The sequence below is a fragment of the Tenrec ecaudatus genome, chromosome 11 (genome assembly GCF_050624435.1).
Source record: "Tenrec ecaudatus isolate mTenEca1 chromosome 11, mTenEca1.hap1, whole genome shotgun sequence".
NCBI lineage: Eukaryota > Metazoa > Chordata > Mammalia > Afrosoricida > Tenrecidae > Tenrec > Tenrec ecaudatus.
The window spans coordinates 3,631,650-3,653,392 of record NC_134540.1 but is presented as its reverse complement, the minus strand read 5'-3'; the positions used below and the strand labels follow the sequence as shown (position 1 = coordinate 3,653,392).

Genomic DNA, 21,743 nt, shown 5'->3' with positions numbered 1-21,743 from the left:
TAATATCGTCCTGAAACATCCTTTGAACCGGGAACTAAGCCCATCCGTAGTAACTAAGAGGTTACCTTTCAACTAACTTTTGCTGTTGTAGTTCGGTGCTATCGAATTGATCCCGACCCATAGCAGCCCCGTGCACAACAGAACGAAACATGGCCCAGCCCCGCACCATCCTCACAACTGTACCTATGCTTGAGCCCAGTGTTGCAGCCACTGCGTCCGTGGAGGGCCTCCCTTTTCATTGGTAAAGTCCCTCCACGTTACCAAGCATGATGTCCTTCTCCAGAGATTGGTCTCTCTTAACATCATGCCCGAAGTATGTAAGACAAAGTCTTGTCATCTTTTCCCCCAAGGATCACTCGACATACTTGGTCCAAGACAGGTCGGTTTGCCCTGTTATCAGTCCCTGGTACTTGCAGCATTCTTCCCCAGCACTGCCATTCACATGCACCGATTCTTCTTCAGGCTTCCTTTTTCAGCGTCCAACTTTTACCTGCATTTGAGGCAGATGAAAATACTGTGGCCGGGGCAGTCCTCGGAGTAACATTCTTGCTTTTCAATTCTCTAAATACATGCGGCAGATTTACCTAATGTAAACTCTTTTGTTCTCTTGGCTGCTGTTTCCATGAGGGTTGATTATGGATCCAAGAGAGAGGCAGAATCCTTGACATCAACCGTTTCTCCACTCACCATGATGTTCACCCATCGGCCCAGTTGTGAGGATTTGGGTCTTGTTTACATTGAGTTGTAATCCTTGATCTTCATCAATCATTGTTTCCAGTCCTCCTCACTTGCTTCCGCAAGAAAGGTTGTGCCATCCGCAGAGCCTACGTTGTTCATAAGCCTTTCTCTAATAATCTTGATGCCTCTGGCATTTGAAACACACGAGAGCTTCCAGCATCACAGCAACACACAAGCCAGTGCAGTTGGACAAACAGACAGACAAGTGGTGGGGCCAAATTAAAGATTTACCTGTAAAATGAACAATAACATCTGCGAGGAATGTGTTGTTTACAACCATCAGCTCTGTAGCCTAGGGGCCGCACTTGACCCCAAATCAAAGACTCCAAGGCCAGGAAGAGCAGGGAAACTAGAGGGATGGAAAGGAACAGAGCACGGACACAATGTGGGCCTAACCACCAAAGTCACGCACAACTAAACTTGCTGTCCAAGCACAAAAGAATTATTACCTACTGCCCCCATCCCCCACCAATGTATTTTGATGAGGCACTAGTGGGCACCTTCTCACCCCAGCAGCACCCCAGTCCCTCAACAGTGTTTATTGAGTTCTGTATTTTGTGCCCCATTCAAACCTAACCAACCTCACTGTCAAGTCAATACTGACTCATGGCGAGCCTACAGAACAGGCTAGAACTGCCCCGTGGGCTTCTGAGACGGTAACTGTTTATGGGAGGAAAAGGCCTCATCTTTTTCCCTAAGACAGCTGGTGGTTCTGAACTCCTGACCTTGTGGTTTGCAGCCCAACTCATAAACACCACCAGGGCTCTTATGTGCCGCCCCCCCACCTCCCCGCCCCCACTGGTTGCTCTAAAAACAGCGGGTCTGGTGTCTGGTTAAAGGCGGGAGCTCATAACACTTTCATTTCCTTGTCCACTAACACTGACCTTCATTTGAACTTGTCCAGCCCTGACCCGGCATCTCTTCTAGTACAATGGATATGCTTTGATATGATACTCCTTTGCCAAGGCTTGGTTTTCACAAGTCCGTGGACAAGCTGATGCTCTTTTGCCTGTTTCATGTATACATAGACAGAGATCATCATCTTTGGAGGCTGGGAGCTGGAGGAGAAAGGGACTCCGGGATCTTACCGAGAGCGAGTTCAGACTCAAAGGAAGCCTCTGTAGGGCAGTCTTTTCAGAGCTATTTGTGATCACTGAATTGGAAAATTAACTTGGGTCCATTTTATTTATAAATGGGATGTGTTATTGCTAAATATCAGCCTATTCCATAAGTAGAGGAAGTATCATACTTACCTCTCAGTGCTTTTCAATCATATTTCCATTTATTCAACATTTAGTGTGGAAACCTCTTGCAGGCAGGCAGGCAGGCAGGCAGGTAGGTAGGTAGGTGGGTGGGTGGGTAGGTAGGTGGGTAGGAGGGTGGGTGGGTAGGTAGGTGGGTAGGCGGGTGGGTGGGTGGGTGGGTAGGTGGGCGGGTGGGTGAGTGGGCGGGTAGGTAGGTGGGTGGGTAGGTAGGTAGGTAGGTGGGTGGGTGGGTGGATAGTCCATTCTGACTCATGATGACCTTATTAAAGGGGTGCTTCAAAAAGCCATGGAAAAACATCAATATCCTCTCATTCCATTTTCCACAAACATGTGAAGGCCCTTCATAGGCAAAGGGCAAAACATTGCCCATTCCTGCACCATGCTCGCCATCACTGCCACGTTCCGGTCCATCACTGTGGCTACTGTGCCCATCATCCCCTCAAAGGTCTCCCTCCTCCTCACTGGGCCTCTGCTGAATCAAACACCATACCCTCCTCGGGATCTTGATCCCTTCTAGTAGCATGTCCAAAGCAAGGGGACCAGAAAATAATCTGTTTGACCCAGAGGGTTTTTACTGGCCAGTTTTCAGAAGTAGGTCTCCAGGCATTTTTACCTAGTTTACCTTGGTTTAGAAGCTCTGTTCCGTTACTTTCTGTTCAGTTGATCTGTTCAGTTCATCTCTGAATTACTGTTCAGTTCATCTCTGAAATACTGTTCAGTTCATCTCTGAACAGAGATGTTCAGTTCATCTGTTCAGTTCATCTCTGAAATACTGGCAGCACAGCCATAGATAAGCCACCACAGTGTACTGCCTGCCTGCTGGGTGGTAGATACATTGAAGTAGGCCCTAGACAGATATAAGGGGAGTAAGGCCCGCCCATCTATAGCATCGTTGTCTACCACGCAAAGCCCAAACTTCCCCACTGTCATCTAGACAATTCTAACTCACAGCGACCCTATAGCACAGAGGAGGTGCCCCATAGGCTTTCTTTTTTTTGGGGGGGGGGTGTCTGTGGGTCTTTTTTGTTGTTTTAAATCACTTTATTAGGGGCTTATACAACTCTTATCACAACCCATACATCAATTGCGTAAAGCACATTTGTACATTCATTGCCCTCATCATTTTCAAAACGCCTGCTCTCCACTTAAGCCCCTGGCATCAGCTCCTCATTTCCCCCCCTCCCTCCCCCTCCCCTTCCCCGCTCCCTCATGAACCCTTGATAATTTACAAATTATTATTTTGTCATATATTACACTCTCTGACATCACCCTTCACCCACTTTTCTGTTGTCCGCCCCCACAAGGAGGAGGTTATATGTAGAACCTTGTAATCGGTTCCCCCTTTCCACCCCACCCTCCCAGTATTGCCAGTCACACTACTAGTCCTGAAGGGATCATCTGCCCTGGATTCCCATGTTTCCAGTTCCTATCTGTACCAGTGTACATCCTCTGGTCCAGCCAGATTTGTAAGGTAGAATTGGGATCATGATAGTGGGTGGTGGGGCGGTAGGAAGCATTCAGGAACTAGAGGAAAGTTGTATGTTTCGTTGTTGCTACACTGCACCTTGACTGGCTTGTCTCTTCCCGCCCCACAGGTTTTCAAAGGCTATCTATCACCTTTATCAAAGCAGACTGTACTATCCTTAGAAAGAGGGTATAATATGTATTTTGGGTAATTCCTTCCTCTTTCCTCAAACCAAAAAACTCATGGTCATTGAATCAATGCTGACTCATAGCCACCCCCAGGGGGTTTCCCAGTTTGTTTGTTTGTTTCACTGGTTGATGACATCATGTGATAATAAGTGAATGGCCGGGGGGACCTACCATGGGTTCCTATGAAATCACAGAGAAAGGAGACCGAGGCGAGGCCAAACAGTGGGGGAGGCACCCAAGCTGAGGCCAGCCAGGAAAAGGGCCATGGCAAAGGCTTTCCCAAACTCAGCTCTTCTCCCTTCGGCTGCCTCCTTCACGATGTAGCCCTTTCTCCTAAAGTCTTCATCAATAAACCACCGGCCCAGGCTCTCCCTCTAGAGTATCTGACTTAAGATAATTGGTACTTGGAAGAAGCCCAGGAAACAGGATGGGCTTCTGGCAATGCTGGCTGGCAGTGAGGACCTAGAGCTGGGTGGAGTATGATAGCCTGGGCACAATGAAGAAGCACAATGCCAGGCCTTTCGCTTGGGTGAACTGGTAGGTCCTACAGGTAGAAGAGGGAGCCCTGATGATGTAGTGTGTTGGGCTGCTAACCATAAGGTCGGCAGTTTGGAACCACCAGCCACTGTTGGCCAAAAGATGAGCCATTTTATTCCATGAAGAGTTATAGTCTAGGAAACCTACAGGGAGTTCTATTCATCCCTGTAGGGTCGCTATGAGTCGGGATCAACTATGGCAGTGAGTTTTTAGGTAGAAGGTTTTCGTGCATAGGTAGGAGTTCTAGGTAGAGTTTTTAGTCTATCAGTTGAAGGAGGGGTGCTGGTGGCACAATGGTTAAGCACTTGGCTGCCAACCAACAGGTTGGTGGTTTGAACCCATTTGGGAGCTCTGCAGGAGAAAGCCTGATCTGTGACTTGACCACGGGAATTCCGAGAAGCTTGGCCCAGCCACTCCATCATTGGATGATCGTTGTCGTCAGAAGACGGGCATACTTATTATCATTGGCAGCTCTCACAGGCCTGAGCTTTGGGGGTCTGTGAAGAGGAGTCATAGAATATGGTGCCCTTAGGAGCAAGACAAATGGGCAGCCAGCAAGAATAGTGCTAAATGTGCTTCATTTAAAGCAGTGGTTCTCAACCTTCCTAATGCCACGACCCTTTAATGCAGTTCCTCAGGTTGTGGTGATCCCCCCCACCAACCCTAAAATTATTTTCATTGCTACTTCGTAACTGTAATTTTGCTACTGTTATGAATCATCATGTAACTATCTGATATACAGGATGTATTTTCATTGTTACAAATTGAACATAATTAAAGCATAGTAATTTATCACAAAACAATGTCTTTATATATTGTGAAATATTTATTTCTAATGACAAATCAATGAAATTTTCCTAAGACCATCGGACATCTGTGTTTTTCGATGGTCTTAGGCGACCCCTGTGAAAGGGTCGTTCGACCCCCAAAGGAGTCGACCCACAGGTTGAGAACCGCTGGTTTAAGGAGATGAAGAATAGGCTAAAGTCAGCGCCCCTATGGAAAGCCATGCTCTCTTGTGGTCTCCAGACCTGAGTCTCTTCTCAAACTCAGAACCCATGTGCTACCAGAGCAGCTGGGTTCTTATGAGCAGAAGCGAGTGGGGTCACCTGGAGGTAGGCTATCAGTGGGGGTCTGGCCCAGGTCCACCTCCAAGTGGGTAGTAGACTCCGAGCAGCTATTCCCGTTTCCCAAATGCATCACTATCATGGGACACTTAGGTGTTCCAGCATCTCGACAGTGTCCTTGACCTCTGGAGCAGGAGCGGCTGGAATAGAAAGACCCAAGGAGTTATTCTAGCAACTCTGTCGCCATGGAAGTGTTGGGTCCTTGGATCTTGGTAGGCTTTAGGTCCCACCTTTGGGGGACAAATATGTCTTAAAATGTCTTATGGTGGGTTCTGTAGGGAAGAAAAACCAATGACATATAGATCAATAGTTATAGATAGGAGAGAGAAATGGATTTATCTCAAAGCAGTGGCTCAAGAAGTTGTAGAAGCTGTTAAGTCCCAAGAGTCTGATCAGATATCAGGCTAGAGGCTTCTCCTGACTCACATAGTTGCCAAGACCGAAGAACCCAAGCTTGGCATCTGAGCTGTCAGGCTGCTAGCTCACAGGCTAGAGACTTGCCCATTCAAGAGGGCAGGCTGCTGGCTCATAGGCGTTGAAGGCTAATGAATGCCACTGTGGAGGCCGCTGGCTGACGTCAAGAACCACACGGAAGCTGATGATGGACCAAATGCAGGATACCTAGTGAGCAAAAAGCCCAGTCTACCTTCCAATGATGGTATTTTACCCACAATTAGCCCACAAAGTCTCTATGACATTATTCCAAATTCCCAAATATTGGGACAGAAATTTTGTTCTGTTACGGGTTGGAGACACCAGCAACATAACCACAGAGAGAGAAGTGCATCATAGGGTCCGTGGAGTTGATCCTTCCAAGCAAGGAGTAGGTTCTCTGAGGAGAACTGGGGATGCATCTACCACGCGAGCCCACAAGACTGGGCCCTCTATTTCCCGGGTCTCATGTCTCCATCTGGAGGCGCTCCCACTAGGGTAAAGCTCGACGCTACTGATGTAGTTATGGATGGATGCCCTCGAGGGTGGAAGGACTCTTCAGGAGTGAAGCTCTGACCCACGTTACAACCTGGTGGGCTTTGGGAAACAGGCTAGTAAGAGAAAGAAGCCAACAAGAGACAAATAGACAAATGCTGTATGCTTCCATTAATACGAATTATCTGAAATAGATCGGCAAGTTCTCAGAGGCAAAAACAAATCAGTGGTTATCCGAGTACAGGGCAGCAAATTAGTGACTGAGGCTCTTCTACCCATAGTTTCTCTAACTTCCACTGGGTCTGGGGAAGGGAAGGTGGGAGAAGATACTGATAGGATTCAATTGTGAGTGCTTGTTAACGGGATTGCTTATGTTTGTCATCGTGCTTGGTATAAAATGAGCCATTTCAGAAGCAGGGGACTTGGGGGATCTCACTGCCAGCACGAGCCAGGAGTGGAGTGTGTCCTCTGGATCTTGAGATCCCACACTACCTTTGTAACTTTGTAACATGTGTTTTAATTGACTAACTTTATCCAGAGGCTATCCACCTGAGTTGCAACCTGTTAAAGTCCAAAGTAAACCTCATAATGGTGAGCATTGTCTCTGAGTTCTGTGTGGCCATCACAGTGGATTATAGAACTGGGCTGAGAAGTCAAGGGTGCTATGGGGGACAGAACAGGGCTGGGGGGTGGGGCAGGTGGAAGCGGAAGGGAAGTTTCCATTCCTCCTCCTTTCCTAACCCTCTGAAGTTTGCATGTCCAGGTCTTTTCTAGTTAGCATTTCAAAAGTAAGATTTACACTCGATAGCGTATTGTGTTAAACCGAGGCTGTATCAGATGATTTTACTCGAATTATGACAACACACGTGGCTCTCTCTTAATTTGCACTAACAATTTCTGAGGTCATTATACTAAACCCAAAACAGTGCTGCCACCAAGTCGATTCCAACTCACAGCGACCCTCTGTAGGGTTCCCAAGGCTGTGTGACTCCTTGTGGGAGCAGATGGCCTCATCTGATCTCCTTCGGAGTTTGAACCATTCACAGCACCCTTCGGGCTCCTGGTCATTATATCACCTCATTCACCCTGAATGCATAAAGCTTTTTATGTCTCTGCTGAGGAAATGTCTTGTCAGTTGCTAACTTCTGAAACTCTAAAATGTAACAGAAATCCCTCCAAATGCGCTCAGTCTATAAACTGAACAGTAAACCAAAGCAAGAACGAGTTCTGGGGCTGTCCTTTACTGTTGAATGGTGAGCACCATGGATTTGGGGAATGTGGGGCACTTAATATTTACTGGGTAAGTGTTAAAACGGATTCACATGACCGGCCCTGGCAGCAGGGTACTTTTACCTTCTCCTATAGGCTTTACCTTCTCCTATAGGCTTGCTATGAGTCAACACAAACTAGATGGCAGTGAACTTTGGCTTAAAATGGATTCATACAGAGGGGACTTTATCAACCCAAGGCCCAGGAAACAGAGGAAATTAGTCAGATAAACATGTGGTTGAGTGGTTTTAGGGGTTCCCATGGTATTGAGGAACTTGATCATCCTGGGGTTCCAAGAAGAGATCCATGTGAGGAGGTGTGCAGGGAGGGATTCTGAAGTGCCTGTTGTATGCTGTGGAGTCATGCTGACTCAGTGACCCTATCGGACAATGTAGAGATGCCCCCAGGGGTCTCCTGGGCTGTGACCTTCATGGAATGGGATTGCAAGGTCTTGTTCCCACAGAAGAGCTGGTGGGTTTCAGCTGCTGACCTTTCTGTCAGCAGCTGAGCATTTAACTGCTATCCTACGGAGGCTGCTTGAAAGGCCTTGTAGGCTAGACTATTTGTTTTAGTGTACATAACAGTATGCCTAATTTGTAATTTTCACTTGTCCACAAACTCCTACCATCCTGTAGCTCATCCATGCTAAAAGCTTTCTAAAAAATGTTCCTCAGTTACACAGGGTTGGGTCCCTAGCTAGTGGGGAGGTAAATTTGGTTAACTATCATCTCTCCAGAGTAAATCCAGAGACAGGGATGTGGGAGTTTCCATTTGCTTTCTTAGTAGGGAAGTTGATATAAGCACTTGAGGATTTACAGGCCACCCGGTAGTTACATAATCTCGTGTCAACTTGAGGCTATTAAGTGAAGGGGTAGAGTCTAAGCCTGTCAATCAGGTCACAAGCCTAATGCCTCCTTGTGGGCCTGGTCTTCTAACAAGGATTCTGGGAACTTCCTCTCTTCCTCCCTGGAGGTGGGACACGCACTCTCTCTGCTTCACATCCCTGTTGACAAGCTATAAGAAGCCACACTGAAGGCAGCCAGAGCCCTACAGATGCATCCACTGGCACTGGATCCACAAGACTTTTCACCCACCAGCCTGTGTCCTTCTTGCATGTCATCTTTGTGAGTGGCTACGTTGTCTAAAGAGGAATTTATGGACTAGTATTGGACTTACGGGCTAATATCGGACTTGTGGACTTGATCTGAACTGGGCTGGGCTGTTTTCTTAATGTACAATTACTCTTTGATATAAAGCTTTTCTTATACACACGTCAATGAATTTGTTTCTCTAGTCTACCCACACTAACACCACCACCGAATTGGGGCCAATTTGGACTCCTGTATATACTCGAGTATAAGCCGACCCGACTATCGGCCAAGGCACCAAATTTTACCACAAAAACTGCATAAAATGTGTGCTAAAAAGCTCGGCTTATACACGAGTATATATGCTCTATAGGGGTTGAGACTGTAAATCTTCCCAGGAGCAGACAGCCTCCTCTTTCTCCCTCTGAAAGGCTAGCGGATTTGAACTAAAGACCTTGCAGTCCAACACTGCCAAACCCAACCCACTGCCATGCAGTCAATTCTGACTTTCAGTGGCCTTGTGTTTGTCCAACAGAAGGAAACACTGCTTCGTTACCTGCCACTAAGTTGATTCTGGACTCATAGCAACCTTATTCTCATAGGGACCTTGTACTTACCCATCACATCAAACCGCACTTGCTGACATAGATTTTCAATCGTACTAGTCAGACTCCTGTCTTCATAGGGGCCCTATTTTTCGCAGGACTCTATACTCACAGGGACCCTATATGATGCTCAGGCTATAAATTGAAAACCAAAAACACCCAAACGCATTGCCTTGGAGTCTGCTGCTGATTCATAGCGACCAGGAGTGGGTTTCCGAGAGTGTAATTGCTTGCAGGAGTGGAAAGCCCAGTCATTCTCTAGGGCTATAAATTCAGGAGAGCGTAGAGCTCCATCTTTCTCCGAGGCCTAACCTGTGTGGGAAGTGCTGGCCTTCCGGGAAGCAGGGGAAGGCGTGACCCACGGGCACCCGGGCTCTCCGCAGAGAGCTAGTGTTGGTCATTTCCTGGTCTCGGGAAGAGAAAGGACAGGGCTGTCGGGCTAACCTCGCACCGGGACAGGAAAGGCGGGGCACAGGCGCTGCGTCGCAGTCTGAGCACTCGCCACGCCAAAGGGCAGGGTGGGTGCTGGTCACGCCCGGGAGGGCGGGGAGCCGGGGAGGGCGGGGACCGAGGGGCGGGCGGAACGCGGAGCGCCGGCGCCCGGGCTTCCCCGCCGGACGCACTTTGCTGCGCACCGGCGAGCGGTCGGCAGACGACCCGGCGTCCCTCCAGACCGAGGTGCGCGGGGCCCGCCGGAGACGGCCCTGGCGGTAAGGAGTCAGGCGCGGGGCGCCCTTCCTCCCCACGGCCTCTCCTCCGGCCGGGCCGTCGGCGCCGCAGCACAGACCCCGGCTTCTCTGTTGGGCTCGGCCTCAGCCCCAGCGTCGGGGCCCGGGCGGACAGCCGCCACCGGTCTAACCCACAGGCCGGGAAAGGCCGCCCGGCTCCCGGCCAGCTGAGCTCGGAGGCCCACCCGGCTCTTGGCGAGAGTCACTTCCTGGAGACGCTGCGCAACGCCGGCCACGCCGGACGCCGCTCGCCGCGCCTCTGATTGGCTCGCCGCGCCCTCCGTCAGCCGTCCCGGCTGGCGATTGGCCGCGGCCTTCCTGCTGACACCGCCTCCTCTGGGGCGCTCAGTCGCTAAGGGAAGCGTTACTCGGCTCTCTGGGTTGGTCCGAGCTTGGCCGGGTCTCTGAGACCCCGGTTTGTTCCCGGTGCTGGGGGCGGGGCCCGGGACCCCCGCGCCAGCCCGGACCGCAGTGGACAGGACCGGGGGCCCGGGCAGGGCGGGAGGGCGGGCGTGGACGCGCCGAGGCCGCACACCTGCCGTGGCCTGGGCGGCGGAGGGGGCGGCGGGCCGGCGGGGAGGGGCCCAACCGTCCCCGGGGGAGCCGCGACCCCAGCGGGGCCGCGCCGTCGTCGCCCGGCTGCCCGGGGTCTCGGTTTCTGGGCGCGTCCGAGGACCGCCCGGGGCTCGCGACCCCCACCCCCCCGCAGGCTCCCCGGCGCCGGTCCCCGACGGGAATAATGTCGCGCTCTCGTTTCAGACGGGCGGCTGTCGGGACGAGACCCCGCCATGGGACGATGGCCCACGGTAGACGCAGACTGAGCGCGAAAGAAGGTATTTGCCTCGATTTACTTGGGGTGACTTGTGCAAGAAAATGGCCTCTGCCCGGGCGTCCTCGAGTTCGGCGTGGGGGTGGGGAGGGACGGTGGCTCGGTTTGGACGAGGCTTCCCCTTCCGACACCGTGCGGTATAAATAGCCGGCTAATGCCACCCGTGCCACAGCCGAGGGGACTCGGACGAAGGTTGGTGGGCAGATTCCGCGTCTGCATTCGCTCTGTTCCCCACCAGCCAACAGGATAGCAGGTGCTCCAACTGCAGCCCGCTCCTTCGATCCCATTTCCAGCCTTTATTACATAAACTCAGCCCTGACATGCTAGGGGACTTGAAAACGACCAGGGGAAGGTGGACTTAAAAGAAGGTGGGATTTTTCCAGGCCCGTTTGAAAGCCCCCTAGCACTAGAAATTGTGGAGGAATAGTTGTTTGTATTCTTCTTTCTCTTTATGCAACACGCTGCAAGTGCTGTCTTACAGAAATGGCATCGGCCCTACCCTGGTACATTCTAATTTAGAATTGGGGATGAGAGGTGGCCAGCTTTTTAAAGAAATTACCTCATAATTTCTGCTTGAGAGCCACTGCCTTAGGGACTGAATTATGTTCCAGAAAAATTCCAAAATATTTACGGGAAAAACATGTTGTGTGGCCATGGTGGTGTCCTAATAGCTTAAAAGTGGGCGTAGGAGGGTTTCAGAAAATTTATGGAAAAATCCCTTGATCTTTTCGTTTCGTTTTTCTGTGAGCTTTTTGACATTCCCTTGTGTTTTCTCCTCAAAGGGCAGTTAAAGAGGGCCGGTAATATTATACTCAGGTGCTTCATTTTGAGAACCATACCTGTGCTGGCAATAAACATAAATCACATCCTCCCAATAGCCAATTGCTTATGAAGAATGTGAATACTGAAAAGGGGAGTGGGGTGTTCCCATTAAGTAGCCAGGCATTTGAAACTTCAAGGAGGGCCTTTTCACTCAGTTAACCAGTCTTAAGAGGTTAACGAAAATGAGGTACCATAGTTTTACGTAGATAATAGACACACTAGATGGTTGTGTGTGTGTCGTCCCCCGCCCAACTGGGCAGCCTCCAAACATACTTGTTTCTTTAGAGCTTTAATTTCAAGTTATCTTAAAAGTCTACACAGAACGTATTATCTTAAAAAAGAACCACCTACCACAGTATATAAATAAGGACTGAGCCAGCCTTATCTTCCATTCCCATTTAGCGTCAACTTAACAATCCCCTTTCTGAACTGATAATTAAAAGATGGCAAGCCATGTACAGCAGAAATGTGGTTTTGTTTTAATCGGGTTAAGACTCTGAACATCTTTCTCTCCAGTTCAGCTATTTTCGCATATAGCTTAGCCTAACAGTCTTCTGCTGTTTTCTCATGGAATTTCTCCAAAGAAGACTTTAAGTTGAGAAATATTTCTCAGTTCAGATTGCAGTTTTCCCCTTTTAATGCTACCTTTTAGCTGTTGGATCCCAAATGTAATTTTTAGGATTTCTTGATTAATTGTGATCATGCGCTGATAGATGGCACCTCATTTTTCTTGAACTTTATTGTAGTCGTCAATTACTGTGCGTCTGTACTGTTTGATATCCTCATGTTTCATATTTATGTTGAATTGTATTGTGGCAAGTTTTTCTTCTTCCACAATCATGAGCCTTTTCAATGAATTTTCTTCAGCCTTCAATTCAGTTCTGAATCTTCACTCTCAATTTGGTCTTTGACTTTGGCGTTCACTGCCATCGTGTAGAAATGCTCTAGTGGGATTCCATAAACTATTTATAAGGTTCTCATGTAGATCATATGTAAGACTGCAGGCTTTAGATTTGGATAAAGATTCTTGGAGAGGTTTTTACCATCAGCTCCTATTAAGATCTATACGTGGGGAAAGATAAAACGTCCATCTTGGGGAATCTCCTGCTCATCTCCCAAGGCCTTGATTCCTTCCTAAGTCTTGCCTCCTCCCCAGTTCTGCACAGAATGAAAACACTGTACAGCTGTGTGTCTTGTCCACTGACCACGTCTTCAGAGGGAGAGGGACCTGCCCTCTGTCCGTCTCTCTTCGCCCTTTCAAGCTCACCAAGGTCCAGGAGGAAGGCAAGCAAAGCCCCTCCCCCCCCCAAAATTCATTTCTTATGCATATGCATGTTATATGTGTGGTCGAGCTATCTGTAAAAAGTACAGGTAACACTTTGGTATTCAGCTATGGGAAAATGTGTGGTGAAACCATGCCCAGTCTGACTCCCAACGGTGAACTTAGGCAGAGAACTAGGTCCCATTGTGTTTTGCTTTGCAGTTAGCAGACATTCTGGTAAAACATGACAACCAAAGTATTTGAGTGAGACGAAAAGGCCAAAGTAAAACATAAAAACTGTTAAGGTTAAAAATTCAAAACCATGCGTAGTCCATGAATGAGACCATGACATTTGAGTTTGTTCTTTGTGCAGAAAGCCAAGCGATCTCAGAATGAGTCAGTCTAGATCTACAACGGACGGTGGAGGTGATGAAGAAGAGGCCTCACTTTCAGACCAGAATCCTCGTGAAGATGAGAGAAGGTGGCAGCAAGAGCGTCTCCACAGAGAAGAAGCCTACTACCAGTTTATTAATGAACTTAGTGACGAAGATTACCGGTTAATGAGAGACCATAACCTTTTAGGGACCCCTGGTAAGATTCAGTCTCAGAACCTCAAGGAGCAGTTCTACACCATGAGTCAGAACTGACTCAGTGGCAGCAGGTGGTAAGAAATGGGTCAGAGATCAGGTGCCTTATTTCATCATTGAAAGGAAGAATTTCTAAATGAGATGTTGTTTGCTTGTTTTGTGTAATTTTTCTCCACCTCCTAAATGTGACTTTAAAAAAATCATTTTATTGGGGGTTCATACAATTCTCACAATCCATACGTACATCTACTGTGTCAAACACATTTGTATATATGTTGCCATCATCATTTTCTAAACATTTTCCTTCTACTTAAGCCCTTGGTATCAGCTCCTCATTTTTTTCTCCTCCCTCATGAACCCTTGATAATTTATAATTTATTATTTTTTCATATCTTAGACTGACCAATGTCTCCCTTCACCCACTTTTCTGTTGTCCAACCCTCCTGGAAGAGTGTTATATGTAGATCATTGTGATTAGTTCCCTCTCCCCCCACCTTCCCCTTCCCCTCCTGGTTTCACTATTTTCAATATTGGTCCTGAGGGGTTTATCTGTGCTGGATTCCCTGTGTTTCCAGCTCTTATCTGTACCAGTGTGCATGCTCTGGTCTAGCCTGATTTGTAAGGTAGAATTGGGGTCATGATAGTAGGAAGAGGAAGCATTAAAGAACTAGAAGAAAGTTGTATGTTTCAACAGTGCTACCTTGCACCCTGTCTGGCTCGTCTTTTCCTTGTGACCTTTCTGTAAGGGGATGAATGTGACTTTTAAAGGACTATTTCAATATAAAGATTTTTAAAATCACTGACTGAGATTTTAGAAATACGTGGTGCCTGGAACACTGTTAAAACCGCATACACTAATAAATATAACATTTGCTAATGTTATACTGTAATATATAATGTAAAACTAATAACAACTTAGATATTGCTAAGTAGCATTTATACAGATAAAATATTGTAATCTAAAACCCAGTTATAACTCATTTATGGGTATCATGTATTGAGCTGAATCATTCCCCAAAAGTCCAGTGGACTCTCAATTTGCATTAGTTCACTGAAAATTAGTTTATATCTAATAGAATGAAGGATGGGATAAAATTGAAGTAACTGTAGTTTGTGAGTTTTCTCTAGCTATATTGCCTTGGTAATCAATTTTTTTAACTGCACTAAAATTCAGTAAGTTACAGTTCTGATTCCAAAGCTGATCACCTGAGAACATTTTATCAAGTATCCACATCAAGAGTTATTTTAATATAGTTTAACGAAGCCAGCTCTGAATATTTGCATCAGTTGAGGGGCTTTTACTGCCTTCATTTGTAGAACATACAGGACATACAAGGGGTGGTCTTCAGGTTGCTGAAAATCAGTGACCTCTGAGGGATCTCAAAACTTGGTCATTTACGTTGTTTATTCAAAGGGACTCCCATGTTTTATTGTTGTAGGAGAAGTAACATCGGAAGAACTACAACAGCGACTGAACGGCGTCAAGGAGCAGCTAGCGTCCCATCCCGACTTGAGCAGCGGGAGAAGGGAGACCAGCTCCAGAGGTACTGCGGATGCTCCTCCAGGGGAGGGGCTTAAGTGGAGCAGTAGCGAAAGGGAAGTTCTTGGATCTTGTACCGTGTGTGTGTGCGCGTGCAAGTTCCAGTTAATGTGACTCCCATGCGGATGGTACTCAGGAGTGTGCTGCATGCAAAGCAGTGTGCTCAGGCACACTGGGCAGGGCCTTAAGCTTGAGTAGTTTGCCGTCAGGGAGCTTGACGCAGTATGCGGTGAAGTTCATTGCCAGTGTAACCAGCAAGTGGTCCTCTAGTCAGTTTGTGTCAGAATTCGCCTGGCCTGTTCTAAGGGTGACCACACTATGTCCTGAATCTAGCTGCTAGGACATGAACTACAGAGCCAGGTACGGTGCCTTAAAAATCAGGCAGCTGCTTTTGGTTTCTTCGTGTTAGTGTTGCTTGTCTTGTCTGGACTTTGAATTAAGCAAACCCTGAGCCAGAGTATAGTGAATTCTTATTCACAGCCTACTGCCATTGAGTTGATTTCTGCTCATAGCCACCCTCGCTCAGGTTTTTGAGGCGGCAAATCTTTACAGGAAGAGACGGCTTCCTCCTTCTCCCAGGGAGTGATGCGTGGGTTTGCCCCGTCCACAGGGCCATCAGGGCTCCTGGTCCTAGCAGTATGTATTGAAAACCACCCTAACTAAGCAGCGTGTGGTGTCAGCACACGTCCTGGCGCTCTGTCAGAGGTGTGCCTTCTCAGCAGTCACTTACACTTAGGAGCAGCCATCTCAGGGTGGTGGGGAAATTCCATGATCTTTTTGTTCCCATTTCCCTGAAGTTATTAAAGCCCCCGTGCATTATAGTTATAATTATACTCATGAAGGACAAAGAAAGTTATATGAAGAAATGAAAACCCGGGGGTCTTGCTTGGGCGCGGTCTGGTCGTCTTCCTGGGAAGGGAGAGATCCTTGTGTGACCTGGGGCAGTCTCTGCCAGGCCGCATGGTCAAAGGAATCCTAATGGGTGCCGTGTAAAATCTGAAACTTCTTTTAACGCTCATTAAATTCACTTGGATCACGAGCCTGGCTTCGGCGTGAAACCTTTCTCGCGCGGAGCCAAGGACCGAGGCTGAAATCTAGTCCCGGAAAGAGACCTTACAACTCCATGGCAGAGGGGGTTAGGGTTTATCTAACAAAGCATCTGAGCCATGATTTCTACTCCCAGACTGACGAGTCTGTGGGGGAAGCAGCAAATAGAATAGTGTACTATGCGGAGACCTCTGCATTAACCAGTGGAAACCCCACCTTGTTTGAGCAAACAGCTGATTTCAGTTGAGAAAATGTGAAAGTTTGTAACATCCACACCCACAGAAGACTGCGCATATCATAGCTCCAGGAAAGGGTAAAAGGGGGAGGGGGAGCAAGAGGCTGGGAGGAAAGAGGGGGTAAAAACTAGCAGGAAGGAGGGAGACCCACAGTATAAAAGATAAAAGGAAAAAAAGAAATGAAAACCCAAATAATAACAGTAACGTTTCTCTCGTGTGAGCATTCAGGGAAGAGAGGCAAAGGGCTGCAGTCTCCTTTCCTGTGCTGCCCCCAGCCCCGTGGGATGATCTCGGTGGACACTAGTTAACACAGAAACAAAATGGAGTCTTTCTCTATGTGGCAAGTGGACAGCAGGTGGAGGGAGCCACTGTGGGACCAGGCAGACTCGGGCCCACAGCAGGGTGTCAGCTGCCATGCAAAAGGAGGCCCCCCATTGTCGGAACCTGCTAGATTCCATTGGGAAACCATCAGGGGATGGGAGTACCCGCTTGCAGCAGCACACTCAAAGGCTGTGCCCACACTGAGTGATTGAACCTCGGCATCTGGACACAGGCCCAGCGACTGTATCTCACAGTAGAAAATGGTAGGATGATTTTAGGAAATGCGTGGGGAATTCATACATACCCAAACCAGCAAGTTCTAAGATCCAAAGCAGGTGTTATTTAGGCTCATTAATGTTTATTGGTCTTGATATTAACCACCCCGCCCCTCTCCCCACCCAGCTGACCTGGAGGCTGGATGTGGACATGTTGCTCTTTGTGGCTGTCACGCGTGAGCGTGGTATGTGAAAGAAGATGCCTTCGTCGCGGCTAAGGTTGCTGTGACTTGGCACCAGCAGCTCGACCTTTGCTGCTCAAAAAAATCTTTTTTGCAGAGAAATTTTAGTAATGAAATTAAATTAACTCTGCCTTCTATATTTTTGAGTAGCATAGTCTTTAGGGTATACATTTGTATAGGTTCTGTGGGTGAGAGTACATTCCATTGGCTTTACACTTGCTTAAAAATGTAAATCTGAAGTCAAAGAAGTGCATCTGGGGCACATTTACTTCTAAATTTGTTCACACAGATATTAGCAGAGCCTGATTTGTATTAGAGACTTTTTTTAGATGCTGGAGATAACAGTGAATGGAACTCGAGAAAATTCCTTGTCCTCCCAGCTCTCACGCTCATGGTGCAAAGAAAACACATTTGTTGTACATACATACTCCTCGTTGCCATTCCCATCAAGTTGATCATGACTCACAGTCATCCTGTAGGACAGAAGAGAACTGCCTCTCACTCCCCCTGCAGCGGAGTGAGCAACCTGGCCTGTGACCCCTGGCCACAGCCGGGACGCCGCATGGGGCGGCAGCATTGTATTCTGCTGATTGTGTCCTCTACACTACCGTCGTCTACACTCATAGTACTGTGAGGCTGATACTGTTACCATCTCCAATTTGTAGATGAGAATGCAGGCGTCAGGAACTAAGTGGTCTGTCCATGTGTCACATAAAGATGATGCGATGGTGATATATATTAGGAAGCCAGAATTCTCGAGGTGCCCATTTTAGCAGTTCCTGTGAAATAGGATAGCATTTTTGATGTTCCCAAACCACCACAAGCTTCTGATTGGTTTGGTTCTTCCTGAAGGAAGATGTGCACACAGCGCACTACTGCAGTTACTGACACTGCCATATGTTAGAAAGCATGTTGAATGGGCAGCTTTGGTGCTTGGCACATTTCTCACTCGCCACACCATTTTGCCAATAATCACTCTCAACAACCTAAACCACCGCCATCAAGTTGATTCTGACTCAGGACAAAAGATAATTGCTCCTTAGGATATTTGACACTGTAAATCTTTAGGGAAAGAGACTACCTCATCGTTTGTTCTCAAAGCAACCTGGTGGGTTTGAACCATCAACCTTGTGGCTACCAGCCCAATCAATGCTGAGCACACCACACGACCAGGGTTTCTTTGCGAATCCTATATAGAACCTTCAGGAGGGAACCTGGGCCCACAAATGTCTACAAAGTGATTGTAATTCAGGAGATGCAGCTTTCTGCTCCTGTGAAATCTTTACAGCCTTGGAAACCCAAAAGGACTATTCTGTTCTCACTGTGAGTCAGAAATAAGTTGACAGCAGTGAGGAAATGCATAAAGTTTTATGACTAGCTTAGAGTACATACTTCTCTTTTAAGAAGTTCCTTGCATGCTGTTTTGCTATTTCTTAAGTCTGTTCTTAATCTAATTTATGCCTTGGTGATTCTGTCAGGTTAGTGGTGGACTGCTAACCACAGGTCAGGTTGGCAGTTCAAACCCACCAGCCACTCCTTGGGACAAAGTTGAGGCTGCCTGCTTCTGCACAGACGCACAACCTTGGAAGCCCTGTCTAGGGCTGCTGTGGGTCAGAATTAACTGGCGATGGGTTTAGTTTGTTTGGCTATAATTTATTTTTTGAAAACACTTCTTTTGTCCTTTAGTTTTTAGGAATCCATCTTTGTGTTCTTTTCCAGAGTCCGAAGTCCACAGAGAAAATGCAAATGAAGACTCGCTGTTAGAATGGTTGAACACCTTTCGTCGGACTGGCAATGCCACTCGAAGTGGCCACAATGGGAACCAAACTTGGAGAGCCGTGAGTCGAACCAACCCCAACAGTGGGGAGTTTCGGTTTAGTCTGGAAATCCACATCAACCATGAGGATGGAGGATTAGAAGCCCGTGAAGATGATGAGATGGGCGCTCCAGCTGTGGACGTCAGCGGAGACCATGCTCCCAGAACGAGACCCTCAAGATCAAGCAGCCCTGTGGCGCGGAGGACCAGAAGCCAAACCTCGGTGGGAAGCCGGAGTGGTGCTTCCACCACACCAAGGACTAGGCGTGGTTCTGGGGAGCTGAACTTGGTGGACGCCTCCCACTCCATGTCAGGGAGGTTGAGAAGTAGGGCAGGGCGGCCCATTGGCCTTCCTTGGAGCCGTGCTCCCCGTGATCATGGCAGTGATCACACGTACCAGGCGGAGGGTAGTGAACTCAGGCAAAGGGAGGGACAGCGGTTTGGAGCAGCACATGTCTGGGAGAACGGGGCAAGAACGAACGTTACTGTGAGGAATACAAACCAAAGATTAGAGCCCATCAGGTTACGGTCTTCCTTTAGCAGTCGAAGCCGGTCACCCATTCAGAGACAGAGCAGCTCCACTCCCAGAAATTCCCAAAGGCAAAGCCGGCCTCCCCAGCATTCTCTGAGAAGGTCTGTTAGGAGGAGGGGTGCAACGCCCGTCTTCTCAGAGCGAGATAGAGAATCCCAAAGTGCCCCACGCACCCCCTTCTCTAATTCAAGACTGGTGTCCAGGATAACCGTGGAAGAAGGAGAAGCCAGGAGACCTGCAGCCACAGCACGGCGACACCCCACCATCACTCTGGACCTTCAAGTCCGAAGGATCCGGCCTGGCGAGAACCGAGACCGGGACAGTATTGCCAATAGAACTCGCTCCAGAGCAGGCCTGGCAGGAAACACGGTCACGCTGGAAAACAATAGCGGGGGCTTTCGCCGCACCATTTCCCGCCTGGAGCGGTCAGGGGTTCGCACTTACGTCAGCACCATAACAGTCCCGCTCCGCAGGGTCTCCGAGGCAGAGCTGGCGGAGCCGTCGTCTGTGGCGCTCCGGTCCATTTTAAGGCAGATCATGACGGGCTTTGGAGAACTGAGTTCTCTGATGGAGACCGAATCCGAGGCAGAGACCGAGAGCGGAGGCAGGCAGAGTTTCCCAGAGCCATCCTCAGGCTCTAGTGACTCCGGCATAGCGAGCGGAAGCAGCCAGCGCAGTGAAGGGTCCCCTCCACCCCGGGGAGACAGTCCTGGGATGCTGGGTGCAAGAAACTCCACCCAGCATCATGCTCAAGGCAGTGACAGGAGAGGGGACAGGCTGTCGAGACATGCGCACACTTTCGTTGACACCGGAACACTACCTATTCTTCGCTTGGCTCACTTCTTTCTGCTCAATGAAGATGAAGACGACGACCGAGTGCGGGGCTTAACCAAAGAGCAGATCGACAATCTTTCCACCCGGAACTACGAACACAACAGCACTGAAGGCGAGCTCAGTAAGGTCTGCAGCGTGTGCATCAGCGACTACGTCGCTGGCAACAAGCTCAGGCGGCTACCGTGCATGCACGAGTTCCACATCCACTGCATCGACCGCTGGCTGTCCGAGAACTGCACATGTCCCATCTGTCGGCAGCCGGTCTTAGGGACTGGCGTCGCAAACAGTGGGTGACCCTGGTGTGGGCTTCTCAAGCATCTCCTTGACTGGCCTGTGATGCACGGACCAGGGGGAAAGTGAACAGATTATACAGTTTGAACTATTTTTGTGTGTATATGTGTGTGCTTTTTTTAATTCGTTGAAAAGAGATTTCTATAAGTTGACAATGCAGACGTTCAATGACCTAAAAGTACAGCAGAATTCATCCTGCTCGAACCAAATAACCTTGAAAATGTTTTTATTTTGGTAATTTTGTCAAGCTAAGCACTTTTGTATCTGCAGAATCCAGTGGGTTGAGAAACCAACCTTCCTTTTCTTAATAGGACAGCATTGTACTTGGGCGTTGTCCGGGCACAGATGTCCAAAAAAGCCTTCCATTTGTTTTTTTTCATGAAAGAATGTCTGGCTGGAGGTTTACGAAGTGTAGCTAGCTTACTTGAAATGTTTAATATGCAGCACACACCATTCTTGTACATATAAGAGGTGATTTTTAAGTTAAAATAGCTAATCTAAATACTACCAGTTGGGTATTTATTTAAGTTTTGGGGCTGTATCTGCAGATGGCACGTTAAACATTGACAAAGTTCATCTCTGGGAGGAAGTAGATTAAAATGTCATGAAATAGACCTTACTGAATGAAGCGAGTCTGACAATCTGACTTCTTAGCAAGCAAGCAATATGTCACGTTGATCGGGTAGTTCTTTATTCAGAAATGAAAAATGGAATTTTAGAACATAGAGGTTATATAACTTGAGTTCAGCCTATTTTGGTAACGTTTGAAAGTGCAAACAATCCCTCGGGTTAAGTAAGGTACATAATATGCATGGTTTCTCTAATTTTAAAATTTAAAGTCTAAAAAGAACCAGATGCTTAGATAACAAGTTAAGTTCACATGGAGGCCAAAATAATAATGAAAACCTTTAAGAGAATGTTCACTTTATATAAACAAAGTATGTACTAGAGATCTATTTCTACCAATAAATCTTTGATCTGTTGTTTTGAGTTGATCCACTGTGGTTTATTCACCCTAAAAAATATTTGGGTGTTGAGGATTTAGCAGCAGACAGAAATCTCTGTTGGACAAGACACCTTTGTGCTTAGAAACTAAAAGCTGTTTGATAAAATGTTTCCTTAGCTGTCATTGATGCGCGTTCGATAGTGCAATAGGCAGGCATTGGACTGCCGGGGCCGAGTCTGAGATTCACTTTTCAGGTCCAGATCAGCTTCAGAAACCTTTAGGGGCAG

The 21,743-nt window shown here is 47.9% G+C and overlaps 1 protein-coding gene across 6 annotated transcripts; it reads left to right on the top strand.

Moving 5' to 3' along the window:
* Nucleotides 1–9,777: 9,777 nt before the first annotated feature.
* On the top strand, nucleotides 9,778–21,490 carry RNF6 (ring finger protein 6). Of its 6 annotated transcripts, none has more exons than XM_075562779.1 (6): nucleotides 9,778–9,919; nucleotides 10,697–10,770; nucleotides 12,745–12,872; nucleotides 13,223–13,440; nucleotides 14,876–14,980; nucleotides 18,757–21,490. In XM_075562779.1, exons 4-6 carry the CDS (start codon nucleotides 13,242–13,244, stop codon nucleotides 20,511–20,513), a joined length of 2,061 nt encoding a protein of 686 aa, XP_075418894.1. In that variant the 5' UTR covers nucleotides 9,778–9,919; nucleotides 10,697–10,770; nucleotides 12,745–12,872; nucleotides 13,223–13,241; the 3' UTR covers nucleotides 20,514–21,490. The 6 variants fall into 6 exon arrangements, with proteins under 6 accessions (XP_075418894.1, XP_075418891.1, XP_075418897.1 ...); XM_075562782.1 differs by lacking the exon at nucleotides 9,778–9,919 and adding an exon at nucleotides 9,963–10,317; XM_075562780.1 differs by lacking the exon at nucleotides 9,778–9,919 and adding an exon at nucleotides 9,963–10,352.
* Nucleotides 21,491–21,743: the final 253 nt, after the last annotated feature.

Bases quoted from the DNA above. Each gene is read 5' to 3' on its own strand.
- RNF6 (XM_075562776.1), top strand. From the start codon at position 13,242: ATGAGTCAGTCTAGATCTACAACGGACGGTGGAGGTGATGAAGAAGAG. The intron at 13,441-14,875 runs GTAAGATTCAGT...TTATTGTTGTAG, and splicing joins TAACCTTTTAGGGACCCCTG to GAGAAGTAACATCGGAAGAA. The intron at 14,981-18,756 runs GTACTGCGGATG...GTTCTTTTCCAG, and splicing joins AAGGGAGACCAGCTCCAGAG to AGTCCGAAGTCCACAGAGAA.